The sequence below is a fragment of the Equus asinus genome, chromosome 2 (genome assembly GCF_041296235.1).
Source record: "Equus asinus isolate D_3611 breed Donkey chromosome 2, EquAss-T2T_v2, whole genome shotgun sequence".
NCBI lineage: Eukaryota > Metazoa > Chordata > Mammalia > Perissodactyla > Equidae > Equus > Equus asinus.
This window is the reverse complement of record NC_091791.1, coordinates 73864046-73881074: the sequence shown is the minus strand read 5'-3', so window position 1 is coordinate 73881074 and position 17029 is coordinate 73864046. Positions and strand designations below refer to the sequence as shown.

Below are 17029 nucleotides of genomic sequence, written 5' to 3'. Positions count from 1 at the left end.
AAGTATGCGTTGTTGGTTGCTCTGTCTTCATTCATGATATTCTCCGTTTTCCTCCTGAGCCTTTCTAAATGGGAGTGTCCCTCAAGATGTATCTTACCTTGCTGCTTCCACGGGGCCACCTCTGACTAGCCCCATACCTGGGGACTGCTACCCTCACTGGAGACCCCCAAGGCTGTCTGCATCACATGCCAGAGGGGCTTCCGTGATTCATCACTGCACACACATTTTCTCCAGGTATTTAGTAGCCTTCTTGGGGACAGAGCTATCTGATTATACATACGGCTCCCCTGTCCCTCATTTAAACTTGTGGGGAATTCAGATATTTATAACTCTAGATACGTATTATGGTATATTCACAATTTATTAGGTAATATCGTTAATCCTGGGGCAATACCTTGTAATCAGACACACTAATATCTTTGCAGCAAAACTTATGAATATTCACACGAATTGGAATGAATAAAGATAATAGACATCAGTTCACGTTAGGTTTTACTGCCAGACAAATTCAGTGGGGGTCAGGTTTTGCCACCAAATCTGATACAAATTTTTTTTAAGGGGTTTCAAATTTTGGAATTGTAGATTAGAGGTTATAGACCCCCTCTAGGTAAGTGAAGATGAGTAGTTAAGGAAATGTCATTCTGCTGCCACATGATAGATAAATAGCTAGTCCTGGAGGGACCAGAACCTATTCATGGATTACCATATTTTGATTTAGTCAACCCAAATTACCAGGTATATTAGCTCTCAGGTATATTAGATGGTAGGGGAGAGGTCGTAAAAGTGAGTAGAAACACCTGAAATACTCTTCAACCAACTCAATCTCCTGGAGGGCCTCTGGTCCAAGGATCACCTTGGAAATTCCTTAGCACCTAATGTAGCTCCGGGTGTACTTAGGAACCTGCTTACATCCACCATCTCACTGGAGCTACTTTTATGAAATGACTCAGCACTGCTGACTCTAGAATCCTGTTTGCAAAGAGGCACCCTCGGAGGCAAGTTCATGGTGTTGTCATCATCTGAGGACACCTTTGTCATGGCCTCCTGAAGGGAAAAGATCCCTCGGATTTGTCCTTTCTGGGGTGTAAGCAGTACCAACTCTGAGGAGCTTAGGGTAAGATGATGATGGGGGTGTTGATGATCATGAGCCCCCTGCCATTGTGGCAAACCTTACGTTAGGCAAACAGTGGCTGAAATCTCTGAAATGTATCTCTGTTTCATCTAAACATTAAGGATCCACACAGAATGATCTGTTCCACCTTGCAGAGGACAGCCTTGGAGCAGGCCCTCCCCAAAGACACCCAATTTCTTAAACTGTTTCTTTTTCTTTTGGCAGTAGCTTTTAAAAAGTAAATACATGTTTACTGTGTTCAAAAAAAAGGAAATCATACCAAGAAGTTAAAAGGAATTTAACTTTATCTAAAAAGCCCAGTAGGCAGGGGTAAGCATTAGCATTCTTGTGACTGTCCTTCCTGATCTGTCTCTTACATCCTCCATATTTAGATGCATGAAATTTTATATCAACAATATGATACTGTATTTGCTGTTTGGCAGTCTATTTTTTTCACTCGGTAATACATGGGAAACATTTCAAATGGCTTCATATATTCAATTTTATGTTTATTTAGCTAGTTCTCTGGTGATGGAAATGGAGATTGTTTCTTTTCTTTTTTAATGCTAACAGTGTCTTTGAAAAACCTCTTTACCCACTCATTTGAAAGGAAGTACAGTTTTAAATGTCAGTATATTATTTGGTTCTGAGAATCTACTAGAATTTACTCAACATATTCCTGAGTTTGGCTACTATTTTGAATTAAGATTCATAATTGAAATTTTCTATGGTCTCTTTTCCTCCCTCCCTCACTCCCTCCCCTCTTCTCTTCTTCCCTTCTTCCTGCCTTCATCTGGGTTTGGCTTCACTTTTATGCTAACTTTGTAAAGTGAATTTAAAACAAATATCTAAAAAGAAGATGCTTAAGACAAGTCTCTTTACAAAGGAATTGTTTCTTGAATTTCACCTGTTAAAGTCATCTAAACTTAGAGCTGGTTTTGTTTTAATCAAAGTAATCCTTTGATGACTTTTTACATGCTTCCGTACATACATCTCCCTACCAATACATACATATTAATGTATGATAAGTTTTTCTGTTTTACTTAATTTTTATAATTTATGTCTTCCCAGAAGATTGTAAATTTCATTCGATGTTCAGATTTGTTGGCAGAGTGCTGTGTGCTCTTAAATCTCTTTTCTTGTTTAGGAACGCCAGCGGTTTGTCTCTGGTTGCTTTATTTTTCTTCTTCCCCTTTCCCTTCTCTTCTTTCATCCTTTCTAAAGAGCCAAATGCTAGGATTATGTATAAATTCTAATGTTTAGCTGTTTTCTAACATATTCATGTCAGCCTCTGTTTTAATGTTTTCTTCCCTTTGCCTTCTTCTGTCGTCCCACCCCTGTCAGAATTCAATGTTTACTTTATGTCTTTTAAATTTGTCTCTGAGCGCCGCTTTGGCTGAGTCTTATATGTTAAGAAATGTAGTATTACGCTTTTTGTTATTTTTTAATAACCAAAACATTGTTATTTCTCACTCGTCTGGAATTCTACTTTTGGTTTCTTTTTTGTAAGACATTGATTTTTTTTTTCTTTTTACCTATTTAAATTTAAGATGTTTTATTTCTTTCACTTTATCATCGTGTAGTCAAACTTTACAACTTGAGGATTTTACTCTGAATATATGGAAGATTTTATTTGTGACAGGATGTTGGTGACAGCAGTGGTGGCTAACTTTTTGAGGAAGATTAGCCCTGAGCTAACTGCTACCAATCCTCTTTTTGCTGAGGAAGACTGGCCCTGAGCTCACATCTGTGCCCATCTTCCTCTACTTTATATGTGGGATGCCTACCACAGCACGGCTTGCCAAGCGGTGCCATGTCCGCACCCAACATGCAAACCTGCGAACCCTGGGCCGCCGAAGCGGAACGTGTGCACTTAACCGCTGCGCCACCAGGCCGGCCCTGTGTAACTGAGTTTTTGTTCCTAGCGCTATGCTAAGCACTTCACGTGCATCTCTCACATAATTCCCACAGCAGCCCTCTGAAGTAAGTACTCTCATTGTTACTGTGCTTTTACAGATGAAGAGACTGAGCGTCCAAGAGGGGGCATAACCAGGCAGTGGTCGAGTCTGAAGAGAGCTGCACCTGACCCCAGAGGCTACAGCCTTCACTTCTCATTTCTGTTAATACAATGGGTATTATTTAAAAGGCTTATAGTGTCTATAATTGTTTAAAAGTTCAAAATTTACTTGTTAAAGCAACCTGATTAATTTCATTCAGACCCTTTTGATCCTTATTACTCTCCACTCGACTGAGGAGTTTGAAGCTCCTGCTACAAATTTATGAGTTGGTGCTTGTTTCTAAGAGTGTTTACTTGATTTGTTTGAATACCGTGATTTGGGGAATAGAACTTATATATTCATTACGGATTGTACCTTTATTAACATAAAATTACCTTCTGACATTACATCATGTTTTTCTTTTCTGCCATACATTTTACTTTGTATAATATTAATCTCTAACTTTATTTTGCTTATTCTTGATATACGTTTGTCTTCTGTTAGTTGGTTTGTGGGGTTTTTTTGGTGTCATTTGACATAGGTTTGTCTTTCATAAGCAACATGATTTTGTATTGTTATTTTTAGGCCAAGCTAACAATCTGAAACTTAATAGGACACTTAGTCATTTTCATGTTTTGTCTGTTATCTAATTTTTTATGTCATTCTATTTTTTTCATGCTTCCTTGCTTTTTCCACCATTTTCTTTCTTCTTCTACATGGAAAATGTTGTGTTTTACTTTGTTGGCCTTTTGTTTTGTTAGTTGTTTTCTCCAGTGATTAAGAAAGTTTTTTAGCTACATCTAATTCAACTAGTTGCAATTTTTTATGTTTACAAAAGTTCAACAAAAACATTGAAGAATAAAACAGTATGTATTTTAAGATATGAAGAATTAATATGCTTTTACTTTCTCCCACCCACTCTCTTGTTTTGTTGATTTATCTGGAATTAGACACAGATTATTGTTAAAATTATATTTTATATAATTATTATTTAATTAAATTATATAGAATTAGCTTAAGTAACTTTTCATTTGTGTAACCATATTTACACAAGTCTATTATACTATGTCAGTGAAATAGTTTTAATGCGTCCTACCATTTGTGCCATAAGTTGAGTTTTTGGTTTTTATTTATTTACTTTTTTAGAGTAGATCTTCAAATGATCTTTCAAGCAGCTAATTGAAATACTTTCTGGAATTGCTAACCTGAGAATTACTTTCCATTCCCTTCACAGAGGAATGGTAAATTCACAATGCATGGAATCCTCATGTCTGTCTTTTCCCTTTGAAATTCTGTATATGTTGTTTCATTGTTTTCTGTGTAGTATTGTCATTGAGAACCCTAAAGCCATTCTGATTTTGTTCATTTATTATTTGTATCAGGATACTTTAAGGAAAAAAAGGCATTTTATTAACTTATTTAACATGAAGTCTGGAGGTGGCCATCTAAGGCTGGACTGAGAGCTCTTTCTGATTTCCTCACCACCATCTTTAACGTTTCCGTTGCTCAGCCTCATCCTTTTTGCCTTGTATGGTTGCAAGAAGGCTGCCGTAGCTCCATGCATCATGATCACTTTCAAAACAGGAAGCAAAGGGGCGAGAAATGGCATTTTCTTTAGTAGCTCTCTGCTTTAATCAGCAGAGTGAATCTTTTCTGGAAGTCCCTATGGCAGACTTTCGGTTATAATCTGTAGGCCAGAGCTAAGTCATGATTATCTGTGATGTGATGGAGGCTGAGGAAATGAATTTGTCTTAGGCCAATTAGGACTCAACGTCTGGGGCTCAACAATTCCCCTAAAATACAATGTCTGTAAGAAAGGAGCCAGAGGAGAATGATTTTTGTGTTACCAAGAAGGGTGTACCTTCTTCAGCTGTCCCTAGAAGGCATTCCACAGAATTGTGGAGTCAGAGGACTGAATATAGATGTAGTAATTCGCAGTGTCCAGGAAGCGTATATCAAATAACCTTTTCGTTCTTGACCATGACATACCATTCTGTCATCAACTAGAGGTTGATTTTTTTCCCCCGAAGATTCCAAAAGAATGCTTTTACATTTGATGTGAGCAAGATTTAAGGGAATCAAACAAATTATCCTGGCTTTGGTTGGAGAGGATGAGAACAAGTTATGCCAAGACGAATGTTGGGTGTTTGGTTCTTTGTATGGAACGCTGATATGCTAGGGCCCAGGGAGGAGTTACAGTGGTGACTTTGCTGCTTCAAGGTTATGTTCTTATCCTTATCCAGTGATAAGATAAGATCTGTTCGCCTTTCATCCTTTTCCACCCTCAGGAAATGGATCAAGTGCAACCTTTGGTTACTAGTAACAGTGACATTAAGTGAAAAGTAGATCTTCGTAAAACAGGCAAAAACACAGAGTGATTGTGTATCTGTAACTGTGTAACTATATCTTTGCGCGGGGTGGGGGGTAGCCTAAAACATCATCCTTGACAGCACACAAGCTTTCTTCTCCCAAATTTTAAAAGTCAGAACCACTGCTAAGTGGCCACACAAACTCCATCATTTGGCCCGAGTTTTGAGGAGAGGACTGAAGGGAAGCATATAGGGCAGAAAAGAAAGCCGTTGCTGAATCATCGTAAGAGAGCCTCTTAAGGATCAAGCAGTTTGAGGCAGTAGGGAGGAGATGAAATAAAAGCACGTATCTTCACAGAGCAGTGAAAATAAAAATGAAATCCTCAGCAACTTGGAAATTGGAATTGATGCATCAGGGAGGAAGACGAGGAGGCAGAGAGAGTTGGTATAGTTGAGCAGGACTGTTGGTGCCTTGTGTCAAGGGGGAGGAAATGGAACACAGGCTTCTTATTGTCTGATGAGCAGTGTGTGCTCCTGTCCAGAGAGGGCAGCTTTTCCCTTGGCATCAGAGGAATGAGCATTTACAGGACTATCAGTCAGTCTCCTCTCTGCATTGACTCTACGTGAGTGCTGAGCGGGAGGTGAGGACTGAAGTGTAGCTGGAGGTACTTTGAAGCTCAGAGGACTTCATCCATGGCTGTTATTTTCTCAACTTTCGTTAGCTCTTGACTCTTGAAAAAGTTTTCAGTTAAAATTTAATGTCTATAAAACTGGAGGCGACAAAGGGCAGGTGATGCTTTTTGAATGAAAGAACAGTGTTATTCCATCAAATGGTGCTTGCTGAGAGTGGCGAGCATTTTCCTTCCTCGGATGGGGAACGCTCGTGTATTCTGGGCAGGCTTCCGTGGCCAGTGCTGAAGTGTGGAGTGTTCGGTGAGCGAAGAATGTGCGTTCCTGGAATGTCCGCTGGCCCAGATGTTGTGTGTGCTTTTTGCCTCAGGAACTCTTGGCGTCTCAAGGGGATTAGGGAACTTCAAAGGGAGTAGAGTAAATAAGATAGGCTCCAGTGTCTTGTGTCATAGGGAAGATAAATCTATCTTTTTTAGAACATGCTCCTGTTTCAAATGCAGTGCATAATGCAAGAGCCTGAAGTGTGCGAGAAAGCTGTTTAGACTAATAATTTTGGAGACAAACCTACAGTGATTAATGGGACTTACTCAAATCTTCTGCCAACTAGATTTTTAAGAAGCTTAATTTCAGATGGATCTTGCAGAGGTTTTAAAAAATCTTAGAATTTGGTTTTCTTCGCTTTTAAAGGAACTCTGTGGTATAAGCCCTCCAGCTATTGGGGCTGATCAGAAATTAGTTGATTAGGTGGAATATTATGTCACTATCACTTTTTAGGGGATTATTAAGTGTGTTTTACTTAAGTGAACATTATACAACAGCGATTTAACTTTCTTCCTTTTTTTTCCCCTTTCCTTCAGCTCACATTCCATCCTCTGGCATGCCTGGCCTCCCCAGATACTCCATAGCAAAACACACGGTGACAACGGTCATGTGAAGCAGTCTGTCTTGTTTTGGGTGGGTCACAGTGAAAGTGCCTAGGATTAAGGGGTGCATCCTCACCCCAATTTGAGCTCTAAATGTTCTTTGTGCTCTGAGAGAAGAGGGATAGCCTCTTTCAAGTACCCCCCCTTGTTGTGAATCCAGACTCCAGGTGTGGGCTGTCTTGTTCTAAGGGACCCTGGACATTTGAGGGCCTTATTCTAGACTTGATTCTAGTTGTCACGTTTCAAAGCCGTGGTAGAGTTTGAGGAACACAGCAGGGACTGGCTCTTTCATGTGTGATGAACCCTGGGGCTCAGGTTGTGGGGGAGGAAGAAACAGGAAACCAAAATCTTTCCAGAACGCAGAGTTTTTAACCTCTCTGTTATGTGGTCCATATCAGAATTCCATGTATAATTCCAAAGCTTGCCAGGTGAGTCTACTTATACCTCCATAGTAGAGGACCATTGTCAGTAATAACATCCGTCAGTCTCCTGCAAGCGTTTCTTCAAATCAGGCCTGAGAGCAACCTGCATCAGCATCACTTGGAGGGGAGGGAGCTTCTACAATTCAGATTCCCAGGCATTGCCCAGACCTACTTAGGTAGGCAAGGCCCAGGCATCAGCATTTTAATACACTGATGTGTGAGTCTGACACTCAAGAACTGTCTGAGCTTTGTGGTAATCAGGAGTCCATTCCAGGGCAACTGCCCTGCCCTCAAAGCACACTGGATTCTCGGGTGAGGAGTGGATGCCTAGTGTGGGCCTGGCCCATGGCTGCCTCTAGTCTGGGGGTGCTCTGGCTACACAACTTATATGGGAAATTATAGCTCCAGTGGGGGACAGCTGTGTCAGGCTACCAGGACATAATCACCCAAACAACAGACCCGCCCTTTTCTTCCTTTGAAATGGAAATCACTTAATTGTGCTCTGTGGGTGAGGGCAAGAGGACAGAAAGAAGGCTCATTTGCAGGGCCTCATTTGGATCACCTCCTGTTCAGAGACTTCATCCTGTGTCCCTGTGTATTAACAGCCCCTACACACAGGTCTCCATATAAAGCAGGAGGCAGAGGTGCCAGGAAGTGACAATCTATTTTAATTGGTTCTTTTGGTTTTTGAAACTTCCTGGCCCTGCCGTCTGAGCTTGACCCCCACGTGGGCTCTCTTGGTTTGTCTCACCTGCCCCACAGGAGGCATGGAGACTGGCGCACTCTCAGGTGCTGGGTCCACTAGAGACACAGAGATCATAGCAGCCCCAGGGCACTGTCTGCTGCCCCATCTCCCTGGGCCCCAGCCCTGGGTGCATACTTTGGCACGGGACAGAGGTGTGTGTCACGTCACTCTTTCCCAGAGTTGAGGAGCTAATCTTTGTACCTAAGGCCACGTCTCCCCATTTCACTCCACCCTCCTCTAGGCTGAGTACAGAACTGCCTTTGTTTCTGTGTCTGTAGAATTTGGTTACATTTAAAGCCACTTGTTCATTTCATAGGGTGAGCGTAGCCTGCTGTTTGGCTCAAGAAGGTGGAAAAAGGATCCAGCCCAGTGGTGCAACGGTTAAGTTCGCACATTCTGTTTTGGTGGCCCTGGGTTCACCGGTTCAGATCCTGGGTGCAGACCTACCCACCGCTTGTCAAGCCATGCTGTGGTAGGTGTCCCACATATAAAGTAGAGGAAGACGGCTTGGATGTTAGCTCAGGTCCAGTCTTCCTCTGCAAAAAAAGAGGAGCATTGGCCGCAGATGTTAGCTGGGGGCTAATCTTCCTCAAAAGCAAAAGGAAGGAACTAATGAAAGAAAAAACAAATAATTAACTAGAAAAATGAGAAATAATAGGGAGGATTATGTAAAACTTGACCTTCAAAAAATAGAAATCTCTAAGAATACATGTTAACAAAAATTTTAAAAACCATGATTAAATAATATTAGGAATAAAAGCAGATGTAACTATAGATATGGTAGAGTTTGTAAAGATGATAAGAAAATTCTAAGTACATTTCTATGCAAATAAATTTGAAAACCTTTATGGAATGGATAGTTTCTGGGAATGTGGAAATTATCAGAATCACTCAAGAAATAAAAAATATGAATAAATACAAGGCATGAAAGAACTTTTCAGGTATAGAAAGTTTGCCTTCCCCAAATTCTCAAGGCTCAAATGGGTTTGCATGAAACACAGACCATTTTAGAGAACAGAAAAAGAGAGAAAGCTACCCCATTTGCCTTGTGAGGGTAGGAGTACCTTGCTAGGAAACTGGAAAAAGACAGCATAAGAACAGAAAGTTATAGACCAATCTCAGTTGTGACTATAGATTCAAAAACATTTCAACCAAATACTAGCAAGTCTAATACAGCCCTATTTTTAAAAAATCATAGCCAAGTAGAGTTTATTTTAGGAATCCAACGTGATTAAACAACAGAAAGTGTATTAGTACAATATACCTTCTTAGTAGATAAAGGAGAGAAGCTATATAATCACCTTGATAGATGTAAGGGAAAAAAGTCAGTAAAATTTAGCACTTGTAACAGAATTTCCTCAACCTGATTAAAGGTCTCTGTAAAACATCTATATCAAGTGTTATGCTCAGTGATGAAAATCTAATCCACGCCCTTTAAAGATAGGTGCAAGGGAAGGATGTTCTCGACTACTTTTTCTTCTTCTTCTTCTGTTTTTTTTTTTTCTTTTGCTTGAGGAAGATTAGCCTTGAGCTAACATCTGTGCCAGTCTTCCTCCACTTTATATGTGGGTCACCACCACAGCGTGGCTGACTAGTGGTGTAGGTCCGAGCCTGAGATGCAAACCCGCAAACTTGGGCCGTTGAAGCAGAACATGCCGAACTTAACCACTACACACAGGGCCAGCCCCTCTACCCCTTTTTTCATTGCATGTTGTGTTGCAAGCCATAACCAGTGCCTTATTAAGACAAGAACTGTAAGATGTGTAAGAAATGGAAAGAAAAGGACAAAATGTAGATGAATGGATTGGCAGAAAAGCAAGAGAATCTACATACTATCAGAACTAAGAAAAGAGCTCAGTGAGGTTGCTGAGTACAGGGTCCCCATGCAAAACCAGTGCCAGTCATGGCCTGTTAGCAAATGTAATAGGAAAAGATCCTGTGCACTCTAGCAAGCAGGACTGTAAGATACGTAGGAATAAATGCAACAAAAGATGTGCAGGACTTCTTTAGAAAATTATAAAAAACAATTGAAGGTCAGAAAAAATCAGTATTATAAAGTTATTAGTTCTCTTCAAATTAATCTATACATTCAGTGCAGTGTCACACAGTACTTTTTTCATGGGACTTGAAGAACTGATCCTTAAGTTCATAATGAAAAGCAAATGGCGTATGCATATAAAAAAACAATATGACAGCAGTGACCATACAAATCAGTGATGAAATAATGAACCATTAAATGATGCTGGGACAACAGATTATCCATATAGAAAAAAATGAGATTAGTTATACCATTCATAAAAATATATTGAGGTAGATGAATATGTTAAAAGCGTTAGTAAAAGTTCAAACATTTGGAAGAAAATCCACAAGAATATATTAATAACTCTAGGTTAGAAAAGCTGTTTCTGAATATTACCCGAGGGTCACAGTTTTAAAAATTAAAATTAAAAGTATGTTTGCCAAAGACGTCATAAACAAAATTAAAGGATCTGCCACAGGCTTGGAGAAGATTTTTGCAACGCATATGGCTGACAAAAGATAATATCCAGGATATGTGAATTCCTAAAATCAAATAATAATAAAGTAAAAACCTAATCAAAAAGTGGGCAAAGAATGTGAGCAGGCTCTTAACAGAAGACACCATCCAGTCAGCTCATAAACATGGAAAGATGTGTGGCCTCTCTAGTGATCAGGGAAATGAAAATTAGAGTAGTAAGAGGCTACTTCATACCAATCCAGTAGGCAGAGTTTAAAAATCTGATGATGTCAAGACTTGATGAGAATGTGCAGCAGTCTGAACTTGCTGTGGGTGGGAGTGACTGCATGCAGCCACTTTGGAGCCCGGTTGGCTGCATCAGGTGAAGTTCAAGGGTTACATGAGCTATGACCAGCAGGCCCCCTCGTGGCTAAATAATGCAGAGAAGCTTTCTCACATATGTGCAAAGACAGTGTCCATTGCTACATTATTCTTAGCAGAGAGAAATTGGTAGTCAACAGAAAAGGGATCAAATGTGGTATGTTCTTACAATGGAAAGCTGTACAACAGTGAATGTGAATGAAATAGAGTTACATGTGTCAAAACAAGATATATTCCCAAAAGGTGAAAAAAGCAAGTCACAGCGCAGGTCATCTGTATAAATTTTGAATATGTGCAGAATAGTACTGTATATTATCTGTGTATATATGTAGTTTATTAAAAATGTACATAGTAATAATGAAGTACCAACTTCAGGATAGTGTTACCCCTGTTGAAGATGGGATTGAGGTGGGAAGGGACATGAAAGGGGCTATGACCATTACCTTTCATGTTGTATTTCATTTTAAAAATCTGAATGAAATTCCTGTGTTGCAAAATACTAAGATCTGATCAAGCTCAGTAGAGGGTGCTTTGATGCTTGTATTATGTTCTCTTGATTTTATGTTTGAAATATTTCACACACATATATACATACAGTGATGGTGGTGGTGGCAGGTTGCCTGGGAAAAAACAGGCCAGCTGCCTCTGTTCTCAAGAAGCCGTGGGAGACATTACCATGGTGAATTTATTATGGTCCAAGTCTTTACCCTTAGCTTTGCAAACCCAGAAACTTTCTTTTTGCTTGTTTATTTTTTCCCCCTTCTTTGCTTTGTTTTATTTTCAGCAAATCAAAGCTAGATTTGTCCCTCAGGGACACACTGAAACTACATTCACAAAGTGAGTGAATCCAGAATGCCAACTTAGTAATTTGTAAGGAGAAGTACTGAAGACAGCAATGAGAACCTTGAAATACCATGGCCTTAATGATCCCGCAGTTATTGATCCTTGATAATCCTCAGTTATTACATGGGAAGCTGAGATGTGGCTTGAAGGCCTGCTATGGATGTGTAATAAGAAGTTGCTGCTGGGGCAGGTCCCATGACGTAGTAGTGGTTTGATTTGGCACGCTCCACTTTGGTGGCCCAGGTTCTCGGGTTTGGATCCTAGGCATGGACCTACACCACTCATCAGCCATGCTGTGGCGGCGTCCCACATACAAAGTAGAGGAAAACTGGCTCAGATGTTAGCTCAGGGCTAATCTTCCTTAGCGAAAAAAAAAAAGAAGTCGCTGCTGCAGAGACCAATGTTCAGGGTCCCCATTGCCAGCAGGTTTCCTCCTACATGAGACTGCACATCATAATCCCATCATGGTCTGGTGTTGAATGCTCAGGTAACAGGGTCTATACATCCCTCTCTAGGGACTCTGCTGGAAGTGCCCTGCTGGCGTCAGAGAGGGCCTGAGAACTTCCAATTGCTGGGTAGCGGGAAAATGCCTATGTAGGCTCTACGTTGTTTTCAGCTGTCCTTTTTTATCTTTCAAACGTTGGCACCTGAGCTAGCATCTGTTGCCAATCTCGTTTTCTTCTTCTTCTTCTTCTCCCCAAAGCCCCCCAGTATGTACAACAAATATAGTTGTATATATTCTAGTTGTGGGTCCTTCTGGTTATGCTATGTGGGACGCCGCCTCAGCATGGTGTGATGAGTGGTGCCATGTCCATGCCCAGGACCCGAACCGGCGAAACCCTGGGCCACCAAGGCAGAGCATGCAAACTTAAGCATTCAGCCATGGGGCCAGCCCCCTTTTTTATCTTTTAAAATGGGTATATTTCCCATCTCTTCCGTAATAGAAATCTGTCTTTGTGTTAACAGTAAATAGTGCTTAATTGCTAATCAATTAACTTGCTTAGTATTTTCCTTACAAAATCTCAGTTAAATGGGCATTTCAGGGAGATGGAACAGTATTTACCCAGTGTTTCTTCATTCTTGTGACTCTCCGTTTGGTGGTCATGGCCATCTCACAGTAAGTGTGGTCTTGTCCTGGACCTTGTAGGGGTTCTGGAATGCTCTCAACTGAAGAGGCTTCTTCCCCTCCCCTCCCCTTCCCTTCCCTTGAGCTCTTCTTGCAGGCCCAGGAACCCTTCTCCCTCCGAGTGACCACCCAGTTCTCCACTCAGTCTGTCGTGTGTGCATTTGGAAGTATGTCTCGGGCCCCGCTCTGGCCTCACCTCCAAATTACTAGAGAAAGCTCCACTCTAACCTCCATGGCTGATGACAGTCACCGTTGACACACAGCTGCAAATGTGTATTATAACCTGTGTTAGAATTACGGGGAACTTTCCAGTGTTCAAAGTCCTTTTTCATATGTTTTTATTTGATTTTCCCAATATCCTTTCAAGATTATAAGGGCCATTTTCACAGATAAGGAGTGATGAGGTACCTCAGATGACATAGTGAGTAACCAAGGTTACCACAGGCCCTTTGCAAAAATACTAGGCCAGCTTGGGTAAGGGTAGGGAATGGCATGTTGGAGGGTGGAGTAGAAAACATATTCCATATTCCTCTTCATGCCATGGAACAGCCTTCTGCGTTATTAAACAGAACCCCTAGCTTCCCCATCTGAAGATGTGCCTTTGCTTATTTCATCAACGTCTTGATCAACCCTAAGCATAGTATCTGCATCAGAGACAAGTCTGCCCCAGAGGCAGATTCAATCTTCACTCTGAAGGGCTTGTTGCTGTTGACATCAGCCAGTTTTTCCATTTCTAGCCAATCAAGAGTTCAGATATTGATAGCCATCTAGCCTCAGAGAAATTTAAAACTAAATTAAGGACTTTTAAAAAATCTTTATGTGTCCAATTTTTAAAGGCTCTGTTTCACTAGACAGGAAGTACCAGAATGACCACTGCAGTACCAGGCCCTTGGAAGCTCCAGGAAACTTGAACCCATGGCTTCTGACCCAAAGCCCCGTCTTCTCCTCAGCATCATGCGCTTCCAGCTTGCATCATCTGGAAGGGAGAAGAGAATGAACTGCATACTCTCCCTGCTGCTGACTTCAAATAAACCACAGAGCTACTCAAGTCCCAAGAAAGCTCAAGTACGAAAGTGCCCTGGCAGCCCCCTGCCCTGATGAGTTTCTATATCGGGTGTTTTTTCACCAGCTCTGGAGTAGTGATAAGGGCTTGGCAGGGATGTGGTTCTTCACATGCGAGATTTATTCTGTTTCTTATTAAAGAAATTCTTCAATTCCCCGCTCTTTTCTTGGCGCAGTGTGAGGGCTTATGATCTGAATTCATACACATACACACACACTCACACACTCACTCTTAACTCATGGGTGTAAGATGTTTCTCAGTTTTTACTTGTTATCCCTCTTTGCCTTAAACATAGGTGTTACCTCTTAAATTTCCTGATTCCAATTCCTAGCAAAATTTGGTGCCTTATGAATGTGTAGAGTAATTTTAATAAAATGTGAGTACAGCACCCCTGTGTGTTCTGAAAAACGTTTCCAGAGCCCCTTGAGACTTCTAAACGCTGGTGGAAGACAAGGCTTCCTGCAGAGAAAAAGAAAATGAGAGAACAGGATATGATTGGATCAGTTAAGTTTACTATGATTTGAGCATGAAAAATGCTTTCTTCTTTCTGTTTTACTTCTCACGTGGCTACACAAACCTGTGCTCCGTGAGTCACTGGGCGCAGTCGGCTGGCTCGGCACTCCCCACTGTGTGGAGTGGGACCTGATTGGGGGGCTAGCCCTCCAGAAGGGACTTCTTATTTCATTAGCATTACAGATAAAGTTCTTGGGAATGACATTCTTTGGTAATTTGTTTACAGTTGAACCTTCCTTGCAGATTCCTACTTCCTTAATCTAACAATTGGCTAATTCTCGAAATTGAAAAAAAAAACCCGCCTAGGCTATCAGTCTGCTTGTCATTGAGGACTTTGCCTTCAAGAGCTGGAATGAGTACCGTGTTAATTCCAGAATGCATTTTTTTTCCCCAACAGCAATGACTGGTATATCATGCAGTTTTCTCATGATTAATTAAAATCAAGCTATCCATGTAACTAAAATAAACAAAAGAAGCCCATCTTGTGATTGTGACTTAATTGCTTTTTAATAGCACTGATTTTTTTTGCCCATTTTCAAAATTTGCTTCTCTGAAGTAGTTTTCCCAGTCATGAGGGAAAATTAGTCTGTTGACCCTTTTCCTTGGAGGCACTCCCATTCCTGTGGAATTGTTTGTCATTGTCCAGCAGCTGCTTGAGCGTCCACTTGTCCTTAACTGCTTAAATGCTTTTAGCCATGGCTGAGCTCCAAAGATTTCTTTTTTTAATCTTCTTTACCCACTGATTTCCCATTTAAGACAGATGCCTTTAATTATGCGAGCAGATCATCCACAGCTTTGGTACACTACGTTAAGTGCTGCAGAGTAAAGCAAGTTTTTAAAAGGTATTGGCTCCGTGGAAAGTGTGTCCATGCCAATAGCAGCGTGTTTAACCACGTGAATGCGGGGATGCTCTACAAGTAATGAGTGCTGGCATGGAGGGACCTTGTTGTGGGGCCACTGACAGGTCCCTACCCGGCTACAGGCAAGACTTTTCCACCCTCTTGACCTTTGGTATTAAACGTGACTGATCTGGTCCAGAACTGTTTCCCTAGGGCCAAAGATGCTTTATCTGCCTGCCCCAGCCTTTTGTCCAAGTTAGTATCAGTAGTATCTCCAGTTTAGTAACTCTGAATGCACTCAAACCACAATTTGACTGTTTCTGCAGTCTGCACAAGCCCATGTGGTGTTCTCTCCGAGTTCTCTGGGAACGTCACCTCTTTGCTGGCATGTTCTCCAAGTCCAGGGAGCCTGCCTTAAAGGCTCCTGGATGATGGGTTCTGCTGAGCCTGATCTGCCCTTTCCTGGCCCTTTCTGTCTCTAGTGGCTCATACTGCAGCATCTTCAAGGCACAGGTATCAGTCCTGGCTTTTAAAAAGAGCAATTCACCACCCTTGCAGTCTTGTGTCTGTCTATAGAGACCACACTTGAGAAGTGCCTTATTGTGATCAGCCTGTGGTTTGTAGGCTGGGTCCCTGAATCGGCCTTATTCAGAGGCAGTCCGAGGGTTCTTTCAATACTGCTTAAAGTGAAAGGAGAGAGCCGACAGGCTCAGGTTCCCGTTGCTGCATCCCTCACCCCGCACTAGCCTGCACCACTGTCACCTGTGTCATTCGGAGACAGCCAGGCAGGGTGAGGGACATGAATGCCTCTGTCCAGGGTAAGGGAGAGCAGTCAGTGGGGTAGTGCCAGGTTCCAAATAAGCTTTGTGAAGAGTTGCAGAAGTTCCACGTGCTTGCTATAGGCAAAGCAGAAAATGAGAAAAGAGCAGCAACACACAGTTGGTTCCACCCCTCAGAAATAACTACTGTGGTTTGTGAAAAGCACATCTATAGAGGTGTATCTGCATGTGAGAATAAATGGGATTTCACTGTTTGAAAACACACTTTTTTTCCAACATGTTAGGAAGATGTTCTCAATATGTTACTTTTTGCTGGAATCTTTCGTCTTTTAAAACGTAATTCTGTTTGTCCTTTTCTGTTTCCTTAAGTCCCATTGTCACTTTATGTCAGAATAGGCCAGCACCTTCTGCAGATAACAGGTTCATCTAGAGTGTCCATCCTGACAGGACAGTCTGTGCTCTCAAGGGGCCTTGCCATGGCTGATCTGGGTTCATTGTTCAGAAGACGATCTTTCTTTCTTCAGGTGTCAGCGGAAGCAGTGGCGGGTGGATCTGCCAGCTACCAGCGTGGTGATCACGTTTCACAATGAAGCCAGGTCAGCCCTGCTGAGGACAGTGGTCAGGTGAGGCCAAGAGATGCCACCTATTGCAGCTTATGGGAGACATTCCCTGGCAGGGATGCTGCATGTGGGCCGTGTTACCACTGCAGCCAGGCCGGGGCTGTCTTTGGGGTTACAGACAGGTCACCTGACTGTGCAGCACAAGGAATGGCTGATGGATCCACCAGCTAAGAATTGGGGCCAAAATAGGAGAATTCTCCACAGCAGGTGGTACCCCTAAGAGGCCTACAATCTTTATCTTTCTTTTCTTTT

At 41.7% G+C, this 17029-nt stretch overlaps 1 protein-coding gene across 2 annotated transcripts in view; it reads left to right on the top strand.

Moving 5' to 3' along the window:
• Nucleotides 1–17029, top strand: part of GALNT2 (polypeptide N-acetylgalactosaminyltransferase 2) — a 199330-nt gene that overhangs the window by 140885 nt on the left and 41416 nt on the right. For both annotated transcript variants that reach the window (XM_044757699.2, XM_070491500.1), the window contains one exon: nucleotides 16682–16780. In XM_044757699.2, the coding sequence (XP_044613634.1) occupies nucleotides 16682–16780 (99 nt within the window). The remainder of the gene's footprint in view (nucleotides 1–16681; nucleotides 16781–17029) is intronic.